General features: G+C 46.1%; 1 protein-coding gene across 4 annotated transcripts in view; it reads left to right on the forward strand.

Moving 5' to 3' along the window:
* ATG2B (autophagy related 2B) overlaps positions 1 to 6,915 on the forward strand; it is an 83,732-nt gene extending 76,817 nt beyond the window's left edge. For 3 of the 4 annotated variants that reach the window (XM_027569916.2, XM_027569914.2, XM_035727931.1), the window contains one exon: positions 1,956 to 6,915. In XM_027569916.2, coding sequence (XP_027425717.1) covers positions 1,956 to 2,186 — 231 coding nt within the window. In that variant the 3' untranslated portion in view covers positions 2,187 to 6,915. The remainder of the gene's footprint in view (positions 1 to 1,955) is intronic. The other variant, XM_027569915.1, reaches the window with a different exon arrangement.
* Positions 6,916 to 11,545: the final 4,630 nt, after the last annotated feature.

The following is an 11,545-nucleotide window of genomic DNA, read 5'->3' on the forward strand; positions in this document are numbered from 1 at the left end:
TATTCATTTGAAAAAATATTTGTGTGCTTACTTTGTGCCAGGTGTATAGCAACCCTTAAAGGTAGGTGGTGTTCCTCACTTGCCCATGACACTGGCTCAGCAGGAATGGCTCCCCAGTGTAGCTGGGCGAGTCAGTAGTGGGGCCTCGATTGGACCCTGGGTATTCGGGTCTGCCGTGCGGTTCTCTCTCTAAGACTTGTCAGTGTGAGCACAGATTGAGATGGTAGGGTGTGCTTGATTACAAGGAATCTGACTTCCGTGTTCAAAACTTTTTAAATAGAGGCTCTTTACATGGTGATAAATGTGTCTTTTCCCTTTTAGATGTTAAGTAAATCAAAGATGGAGAGAACACATTCCAGCTGGTTCACAGATTGGCTCCTCTAGATCCTGGCTCAGCACACTGTGACTTCTAGGTCACGTCTGGCTCAGGCTTGTTTTTGTGTGGATCTACCAGCTCAGAATTATTTTAACAACTTGAAAGTATTGTAAAAAGGAAAAAAAAAAAAAAGAAAAAGCATATACGATAGAAACTGTGTGGCCCACAAGTATTTGCCTTGTGCTGGCTGACCCTTGCTTCCGTTGTTCCCCTGGGTGGGAGGCCGGGGGCTGTGGTGGGGGCAGCGACCCGGGGCCAGGGCCTGCTTCGTGAGCACGGAGCGCCAGTCTCTGCGGGTGTCTTGAGCCAGTGAAGTCTGACAGTCGCCACAGACTTTCTCCCCCATTGAAAGGACTTGACTAGCAACAAAACAGAACAAAACAAAGAACGAATGAAAAAAAAAAAATACTTGGCCAAGGTAAACACACTGAAGTGAGAGCCGAGATACGAATTCACTTCTGTGACACGGTGGTGGCGCTCACTGGGTTGTCATCCTCTAGAACCTGCTTCCTGTCTGCGGGCTAGGGAGGGTGTCTGAGAGGAGACAGAAGGATGCAGATCGCACAGGTGGACCAACCGTGAGCGTTTTCTTTATTGTCACGGTTTCACTTATTGTAGATAGTTTTAAAAACTGCACTTGTATTTGTTTTTAGTTCTTCTGTACTTTTCCTCCCCCTACAGTATTACATGTTTACCCTGCTGTGCCGGGTAGAAATGATACCCTTGTTAGCTGGTCAGAGTGATGGCTGGATTCTGGCTTAGGACAGGGTTCCTTGATTTCCCTGGAGAGCCCAGAGTGCCTTGTGCTGTGCCCTTCACTGAACCGGTCACAACGGAACAGTGCCTTGTGTCCCCTGCGGGATTTCTGAGTTAGACAAACAGATTTAAAAGTGGTGTGAAGCTTTACCACTTTGGCTTGATCAGCACATTTATATATTGAGCTTTAAAGTGTAGCAATCATGATTATTTTAATGTTACACAGTTATAAGAATCATGAAAAAATGCTACAGAAACTTTTAAATTATTAAACATGTTCCTGCTTTGTTTTCAGAATTTTTTCTATTTAAGCCAGTCCTTTTATCTTAATTGAATGTTCCACAATTATCTTTTCTAGTACCTAGATAGTAATTTAAAACAAATAATTTTCTGGAGCTGTGTAGAATTAGATTTTCTTGTTACAGTTGACTCAAAGGAGCTATCACCGTATTCCTTTTGTGATTATATTTATTCCAGAAGCTTTATTTGCTAAGTCTGATTTAACTAGATGATTAATAGTGCCAGGAAAGCTACTCTTAGATCATTAAATAGTTCTTTAAGCTTCTCTACGTGAAATGGTAGCTTAGGTAGAAAATGGTATTTTCTACATACACGTGTCACAACAAAATGCTAAATTATAATAATTGCCTCTTATTTTCCCTATAATTACAATTTTGTCATAAATATAATTATCCTGGTATCTCAAAAAGCACAGTGGGTTTTTTGGTCTGGTTACAGGCATAATGTTGATGTACTCTGCTAAAGTTGTATACAATAGGATAATTTAGAGATTTTTCTGACCTTCTCTCCTCTCCCCTTTCAGGGACTTACAGACACGGCTCAGACAATTTATGAAACCGCAGCTCGAGAACACGAGAGCAGAGGGGTCACTGGTGCCGTGGGCGAGGTCCTGCGCCAGATTCCTCCCGCAGTGGTGAAACCTCTGATTGTTGCCACAGAAGCGACATCAAATGTATTAGGTGGCATGAGAAACCAAATTAGACCAGATGTTCGGCAAGACGAGTCACAGAAATGGCGCCATGGGGAAGACTGATATTTCAGATGCAATTCTTTATGGAGATAGTGAGGGTGGAAGTAAGGAGCATAGTGTCCCATTGGCAGCTTTAGAGGGTACTCATTTAATTTTATTGTGCTCATCTCAGGAACAAAAGCATTTCTTAGTTAAATAATTTAATATCAAAGCAACATGCAACCAAAAACTTGTGACATTTTAGGGCTAGTTTGGTACTTGCCTCGAGAAGTGTTTGGTAGTTAGTGTCAAAAGTTCTTAAGCGTTTGCTGCCAAGTGAGTGGAATGCTTGCTTTTATTAAAATGGCTGTAATTCTCCTTGCTATGGATGAGAGATCGTTGGAAGCCTCCTGTTACAGTACAGTGTGCTCAGAAACTTTGAAAGTGCACTTTGAAAGCACTGTTTATGTTGCCCTGAGGAGTTGATTTTTCTCAAGGTTTAAAAAGAATCACAGCTTCGAAACTTTCATTGAGAATGAGAGACAGAAGCTACAGGGAAAGCAAAGCAAATAGGATTTTAATATAAATATCCCTGAGGAATAAATAACCTAGTCTGTTGGATTTAGTGTCCGTGCACTTGAGAACATTATTTCCATTCCCTCAGAAGATCTTATCTGTGGGCGTTGAGAACGTGAATGTCGCAGACATGTTCTGTTGTGTTGCACTTTATTGTGTGTGTGTGTGTGTGTGTGTGTGTGTGTGTGTATGTAGATTAATACGAGTCATGTGATCTATTATGTAATTTACAGATTTTCACAAAATATAAAGAGGAGTAAGACTGAATGTTTCTGGCAAAGGAAGCTAACTCAGATGTAGTAACTTCCATTTATTTAAAGTGTAAATGAAAATGTGCATTCTATAATGTACTGGGGCCCATATGATTTATATGTTCACTTTTCAGCAGATATAGTGCAAGCTTGTTAGGAATGTGTGGAAAGGGAGATTGGAAATGATTTTTACTTTGCTGAAATTAACCAAAAATCCTCCAAATATGCCCTAGTAAGCTATTTCGAAGTACCATTTTTACTTGGTTAACCGTGTACATTTTGATAACCTGTCAGGAATGAATAAAATATTTTTATTTAAAGGTAAAATTGTTTTATGCTTCCATGAACATTTTGCTTTTCTTAGAGCATATTCATAGATGGGATACTTGGATCCATCCCAAGATACTTGGGAATACTTTCTCGAAACTGATTTTGGTTAATATCAAGTAAATCATTGCCTAGGAGTAAGAGGAAAATTGTTCACAAGGACTCACTTTTTGACTTTAGGTGAATGTAGTAGAAAAAATGCAGGACTTTGTGTTCATCCACTGATGTGATGTGAATTTTAATTTTCTGAAGTGGGGAGAATGCCGTTCATGTGAATTTGCATGATGTGAATTTTAATTTTCTGAAGTGGGGAGAATGCCATTCACATGAATTTGGATTTCAGAACTACATTTCAGGTTGGGGTTTGAAAAATGATGTCGAATCGATTCCATTCTCTAGATTTTCTGAACAAGAAAGCAATGTAAGCCAAACATCTGGACATTTAAAATTTATGAAAACTACGTTAACAGCATTTAATTTTTATTTCCTTTTTATTGCTGAAAAAACTTAAAAAAGGCACTACTCACAGAACCATCCGTTACTCTTTCCCAATTAAATGGATTCCATGCAGAATGTGATCCTGAGTAAACAGTAGCCACGCCCGTGCATCATCGAGAAGGCTTAGCCGGCTTTGGGGGCACCTTCTGACCTCCCTGCTCGCTGACCCCAGGATGCTGCATGCATCCTTAAAACAGAACATACCATGTCTCTTATTTGTGATGATTAATCAAACTGCAAAGCCCTTCATCAACTTAAAAATATAAAATTTCTAATTTTAAAATACATTTTCCATAGTTACGCTATTTAAGTTCAGTTAGATATAGTCTAGGGAGAAATAATCTTCTTTGCACTCCTGATTTGCAAATAGACCCATCTTTTGACAAATTTGGTTGTAAATCCTAGTGTAACATGTATCTTCATGTTGTCATTTCCATGGTTCTCTGTGACCACAGAATCTGGGTTTGGGAACCAGAAACCTGCCTCAGAAAGGCCCAGTATCAAGGCTCTGTTCATTGCCAGTTTAACCAAGATGCTCTTTATTTGAGATGTTTATGTAGACTGTATTTGAACACTTCTGCATTATTAAGTATCCTCAATTTTTTATTTCTTAAAAATGTCTTCTCCAACCTTTATGTCACAGCGACACAGTAAGGAGGGCGTTAGGCACGACCCTTAGGCTGCCAGATCTGCCCTCACTTGGCAGGTGACTTGGCCAAGGCATTAGATTTCTGTAAGCCTCAGCATCTGTCTGTAAACGAAGGGGTTTTGTATGACAAAGCCCAACAGAGATTTTTGGATGATCAGGGTGTGTGTGTGGTGTGTGTGGTGTGTGTGGTTTGGTAGACTGCCCCGTGTGTGTGTGTGTGTGTGTGGGTGTGTGTGGTTTGGTAGACTGCCCCAGACTAAGGGGTTTTGTACGACAAAGCCCAAAAGAGATGGATGATCAGGGGGTGTGTGGGGTGTGTGTGTGTGTGTGTGTGGTTTGGTAGACTGCCCCAGACCTGTGACACCCCGGGCTGGGGGTGCTGGAGAGCATGGAGGTCACACCACACAGGGTAGCCACGGGCTCCCTCAGATCTTGGATCTCTGAGTACTGCATTTCTGAGTGGCCACCGGGCCTGTGTGGTTGACTTTGATGAGCTATCCTGCATGGAGTAGATGGTGTGTGTCCACGTGTCGCTGCACGGAGGCCATATGGGTGTTTCCCCAGCGAGTCCAGGTGAGCAAGCCTGACCAAGATCCGTCAGCGAGTTTTAAGACCACAGTGTTACAGAAGCATGTGAAGACCACTTTATAAAGGCAGCGATACTTCCTCTTGAATGGGGCTGATGTGCATCCCATTTCCCTTCCTGTCTGTCCCCAGATTGCTATTATTTACCAGTAGAACATTCCCTTTTAATATCTGCCTTTTAGGACAGACATAATACAGCCTTTCTTCTAGACACAGCAGTAAACTTTGACTTTAGTGAAGGTTGGGTCCAGTTTGGATTCCCACTTTAAGCACATATATTTCACATCAATATTTTTATAATCTAAGACTCACTTTAGGGAATCTTTCCAAGTCCCAGTGTGCCTAGAATAGCAAAAATACTAAAAACTGATGTTTCCTGCCTTCTGTGTCACTTTTAAATGGTATTAAAATATTTCCAGGAAAAATGTCTAGTTTTTAATCCTCTCCTGTAAAAACCGTGTTCTGTAGGTTTGGTGCCCTTGCTCGGTTTCAAAACCATCTAGGCAGCTCTGTCTGCTGCTGTGCAGGGGCCACTGACCCAGGGGCGTCGGGCCTGCCTCCAGTGCGTTCAGGTCGGGTTCTGTGCACTGTGTACTCTCCCCAGAGCGGGTGGGTAGCAGGCGGTGTTGACTTGGCAGCCGTGTTAAATGAGAACCCTTCACTACATGGTTTCAGAGTTAGCAACTGTCGTGACATTCATTTAAATTGTGTAGATATGAAAAGCTTCGTGACTTTAATCACGGGCCTTTGCTTCCCTTTTCTTACACCTGCATCGGGTAGAATTCCTCAGAATTACAGGGAGCAGTGTGGCAGGGCTAGTGTTCGTGGTGAGCAGTCACTCCGTTTCCCCTCACATCCTCTTGACCCGCTGGAGACATGAGGGCCAATGTCTGTAAAGTTCCTTGAGCTTGAAAGTAAGGGACTGTCAAAAGCAAAGTGATACTCTTTTGTATCTGCAGACGCATCCATCCACTGGACATACCAGTTGGTATCAAATAGAATAAATCAAACGGAAATTTGTGAGTCTTAGGTTTAACTAGGAAGGCTACTTGTAGAGTGTACAATATAGGGGGGAAAATCTTCTATCAAACACTCTTATTTCTGTTTATAGGAAGGTATAGTCAGTCTTTCCATAGAAGCCTAGTTGTGCGCTTTAGTGCCAACTTCCTTTTATCTCCATATTTTGGGACCATGTAGGCGCACCACCCCCTTTAGCAGACCTTGTAAGCTTACGTGGGGAGTATTTTCCTCGATCCTGTTTCTGTACATCAGACACAGAAAAGCTCTTCTAACACACCAGCGTCATGGGCTGTGTTGGGGATGAGAAATTTGAGTTTCAACAATTCACACTGAGAGGTCAGCAGTTTTCAAAAACATCGGAGTCCGGGATTTTTGCCTCCCATCCCAACCGTGGCCACCGTGGTTTCGAGCGTGTGGCTCGGTGGGAAGCGCTGGAGTGCAGGCTGCTGTGCGACTCGGGTTGGCCAAGGGGGTGGCAGCGGCCTCGGTGACCCCTCTGGTGCCGTGGGTGGTGGAATTAGCAGCCCCCCCTTTAAGAAGCGTGTTCACTTTGCTGTTTGACTCGCGTTGTGCATACATGAAATGGCAGCTTCCAGCCTCGGGGTGGGTTTCCTAAGCGCCCGGGGGCGCAGGCCGCACTGGTCACTTTTCCACTGTGGACCGTGGTGGAGGGGGGGGCGCCGAGTTCGGCTCTCCTGCGAATCCCTCCCGACTTAACCTTGGACGTGGAACTTAATCTCACCACAGTGTTGTATGCTCCTTGCTGAGTTCCCTAGTTTCCCTACTTAATTTTGGATGTGAGTACTTTAAGAACGCTACTGCTGTATGAGTCTTTTTGTGGAAATGTAACTCGTCCGTGTGACTATGGAAAATATTATGAAATGGAGAGTATACTTGAAGAAAATTAAAATATTTACTCTTTGGAGTTTGGTTTAAACACTTGTCTTTCGCCAAGAACGGGTCCCACGGCCTGTACAAAACACTTCTCAGGGTGGGGCTCAGGTCTGTGGCAGATCCTGTTACTGAGACCCCGGTGCTGGTGACGGCAAATCATGATTCAACCTGCCGCCCGTTTCTGAGCTGCACGGGGCATGTGATGGTAAAGCTTGCCACTCCTACCCCCTGCAGGGTGTTCGTCACTCTTGTTATCTCAGCCCTGCAGTGTGGACTTGAGACAAACATACCTTCTTGTGTCAGTCTGAGGGACCTAGATAAATATCTGGTAAGTCTGCTCTATATGGGGGAATGTTTTTACTTGTAAAAGAGAGATTTTATTTATTATTTTTGGGGGGGCAGCAAAAAGCAAAGTTTATTAAGTGATAGCAAAGTGATAGTACAAAGCTCCTGAGGAGGGAGGGGGGACCTGAGAGGGTTGCCCTAAAAGAGAGATTTTAAAGGAGTACTTTTTAAAGATTTATTTATTTATTTATTTTTAAATTTTTGACAGAGACACAGCGAGAGAAGGAACACAAGCAGGGGGAGTGGGAGAGGGAGAGAAGCAGGCTTCCCGCGGAGCAGGGAGCCTGATGCGGGGCTCGATCCCAGGACCCTGGGATCATGACCTGAGCCGAAGGCAGACGCTTAACGACTGAGCCACCCAGGGGCCCCCTCCCCCCCTTTTTTTTAAGATTTAAAAAATTAATTTTTTGACAGAGAGCGAGAGAGGGAACACAGGGGGAGTGGGAGAGGGAGATAAAGGAGTACTTTTAAAGGCAGTCCTTTAAAAGAAGTTTTGATAGGACCGGTGTCACTGTGAAAGCACTCTGAGCTACCAGGGAAACATCAGGGCACACTTCACACGTGGCTCTTGTGATGGAGGGATAGGAACCTTTGTGCGGTGCTTGCTGCCTGCCGGTGTCGGTGTGCGTGGGTTCTTTCTGTAACCTCAGGGCCCCTCGGAGAGGCAGTTGGTGCCGTCCCTGTTTTCCAGAGAAGTCAAGAACCTTGCTGTGGCCACATGCTGTGACTCCCAAACCCCATGCTCATCCTGGGACGTCATTTAAGGGGACCTTGCACAGTTGTCTGAATTAGTGAAAGCTCATCACTAATTAGGAAACTAAGAAAGGAATTCTGCTAAAAGATTAAGATTCACGATTCTTAGAATGCTTGAGCCTAAGGCAAGAACAAACTTGCTTCTCCATCTCTCACCTGCATCTCTAGCCCTGCTCCCCTCTCCTGGCTGGGCACCAGCCGCTCTTGTCCTTTGGTTCTGCCACATCCCTGTATGCAGGGGTTAGAGATCTTTCTTTTTCCTTTTTTTTTTTTTTTTTTTTTTATGATGTTCAGGCCCCACTCAGCACCAACTAAATAAGAATCTGCGAATGGGGCTAAGTCAGGGTCTCCACACCTTAGCAATTCTGACATTTGGGGCTGGTAAATCCTCTGTTGGGGGGCCGTCTTGTGCACTGCAGGATGTTGAGCAGCACATCCTTGGCCTTACCCAGTAGAGGCAAGTAGCACCCCTCAACAACTGTGAAAACCAAAATGTCCGCAGATACGGTCAGATGTCCCCTGGGTGGCAGAATCCACCTGTGCAAACCGCTGGGCTCACAGCTCCCCTGGGGAAATAATGTGCCTCCTGGAGCGAGAACAATGCCTAAAGAGCCTTCCCACATTCCTCTCCAGAATGCTCTGCCTGTTTCCTCCTCGTTGCAACTTACAAGGTTACCATTTTCAGGCAGGGCCAGCCACCCTACCTACCTCTTTATTCTCCATTATCGCACACATTCCTTGAAACCGTGGTCCTGCTCTCCCAAGCCCACACTGACTTGTCTCAGTGTTTATTGCCTGACACCCTCTGTGCGGGCAGGGCGCACACGCACCTGGCGCCTGGCACCGGGCCTTGCCCAGAATCAAGGCATCGGGGCCTAGTGAATGAATGAATGAACTTTAGCACTGCTATCGTCCTACACAGTCACTTTGCAGTGAGGATGTCAAGGCCAGAGAGGCAAAGTTACGTGCTCAAGATCACATGATTAGTACTTGAAGATGTCCTTTATTCAATGCAGTTTTACTTGCTTGGTTTTAGCAATATGTGAGGATACCAGTACATCCATAAACATAAAATAGGTGAAAACCCCATATTTGTTCAGTATTTACTCTGGGACTGCCATGCTCAGGACTCCTCCCTGTGGCATTCACACTCAGCCTCAGCCGGGGCCCTGGCGGACGGCCACACGGACGACTGGCAGCGGCCGTAAGGAAGGGACTGACGGAGCCTTGGCGGGCAGGGCCAGGGAGACCACGGCTACCTTGGAGCCTCTTTCACGTTCAGCTCTGGGTCCGTCCTGGGCCTCCCAGTCGGGGGTGATTTCTCGCCTTCTGAGAAGCCGCTGGAGCAACGTAAGCCTCCTTGCAGGCCCGAAGGGACAGAGAGGGAGAGGTTCCCAGAACCTGCAGCCAGAGGAGGGGCCGCCTGACCAGGGCGGTGGCCTTGCGTGCCGGGCAGTAAGCCGAGGGGCCGGAGGAATAAATCCCCCCCCCCCTCAGGCTCCTACCCTCCCATGTGCTGCTGGAGCCCCCGAGGGGTAGAGAAGCGCCACCCAGCCCTCGAGCATCCTCTTACTTGTATTTGTGTTAGTCCTTCTGCAGGGGCCGAAACTGATGCTTAGGAGAAGCGACCTGTCCAAAGCCACACAATCTGCTTGTCAAGGAACACTCGTCACCAATGACAGATGAAGCCCCCAAACCCAGCCGCGTTTCATCCTCATGAAGTCCAGTCGGTGCTCCTCAATAGGCGGCAGCTCTCCTCAAGTGGGGATGGAGGAGCCCAGGCGTCCCCTGTCTTGTAGCTCTGCCTCCCCTGGACGGGGTGGGGGTGGGGAGGAGGACAGCCTGGCTCTGGCGTTTGCCCACCAGCTGTAGGTCAGAATCCTGGCCCGTGACCACACCCAGCCCGAAGGGAATCTGACGTCGCCGCCTTGCTGTGTGTCTAGGAAGGGAGGAAATGGGAGTTGGTGAGCGCCTGGCCAGACTGCTACGTGTAGCTCATAACTTGGAATTTGCATCCAGGAATGTCTGCAGACCCACACTTAGCAGCACCCTACTGGAATTACAAGTAGTTTCCCTCCAAGACAATTTGCCACCACCAGAGTTGGAGCTTCGCCCCTGCCCCCGGCTTGTTTATATTCCTGAAAGCAGTTGCACATGGAGCAAATAAAATTCGGCAAACAAATTTGCTGAGTAACGAGGCAGGATGGTATAATGTAGCGGTCCTCACAACTTGTCGGCACACTGAAACCACTGGAGGATCTTTTAACAATTCCAAAATTCAGGCCACACCCACGACCAATTAAGTCAATCCCTGGGGCATATTTTTGAAGCTCCCCGCGTGACTCGTGTGCAGACAAGTTTCGGTACCACTGGTATAGTAGCTAAGAATACAGATTTTAGACCTGCTGAATCCAGGCTTCAGTATTTGTTAGCTGTGTGGCCTTGGGGAAGTTGTTTAACCTCTCTGTGCTTCAGTTTCCTCCTCTATAAAACAGAGATGATAATATGGTTGTCATGAGGATTGTGTGAGTTAATGCATGAAAGTGCTTAGACTAGTGTCTCACACACTGTATCATGTGAGCGTTAGGGGTAGTTAACTATTTCCTGAATGCTTACTGTGTGCCAGGTCCCAGGTGAGAGCTGAAAGACGTCCCCTTGGTCTTGGGGAGCTCAGAACCCAGTGGGAAGACATCGATTAGACCCAGCTAATCATTCCAGCCATTTGCCCCTTATAAAATGGAAATCAATATGTTTTGCTCCTGAGAGATCAAGTGATATTCCACAAAACTGAAGCAGAAACTACTCAGAGCAGTTTTAGACTTGGAATTCCTGCTTCTGAAGACCCCACCTGGTCTCTCCTTTCCCTCGGCCATGCAAACTTCCTGCTTCCCTGGCGTTAAACACAGATTGGGGGAAGCCTGGGGCTTGCTGGGGGAGCCGGCTCCCTTTTTAGCTGATGTTCAGGATTGCCTAGTTACAGGGAAATTTGACTTGGAGGGTACATCCTGGTTAGCATTTGGAAATAAAAGTCAAAGAGGGTGCTGGAGGCAAAGTCGTTGGGGCTTGGGGACAGCCGAGAAAAGCGAACCCTACCACGTCCTTACCGTAAGAATTTCTAGGCTATCAGCAGAGGGCAAACCATTCCTTTTTTTAAAAAGATTTTATTTATTCATTTGAGAGAGAGACAGAGCACACAAGCAGGGGGAGAGGCAGAGGGAGAGAGAAGCAGGCTCCCCACTGAGCCAGCTGGGAGCCGGAAGTGGGGCTTGATCCCAGGACCCGGAGATCACGACCTGAGCCAAAGGCAGATCCCCAATCATCTGAGCCATACAGGCACCCCACACCATTCTTTTAAATTTAGATTCCATTGAGGAATAAAGGAGAACATGGCTGCTTGGTGCAAAGTATAATTCTGTTTCCAAAACCCTAACATGAGCCTTTGTCGGCCCAGATGTAGCCCAATTATTTTTAGAGCGAGGGAGACCAAAGGGCTCTAACTCCAAAATGCATTTAACATGTGGTAAAAGTTAAGCGCAATCCCCCTC

The sequence above is a fragment of the Zalophus californianus genome, chromosome 6 (genome assembly GCF_009762305.2).
Source record: "Zalophus californianus isolate mZalCal1 chromosome 6, mZalCal1.pri.v2, whole genome shotgun sequence".
Classification (NCBI taxonomy): domain Eukaryota; kingdom Metazoa; phylum Chordata; class Mammalia; order Carnivora; family Otariidae; genus Zalophus; species Zalophus californianus.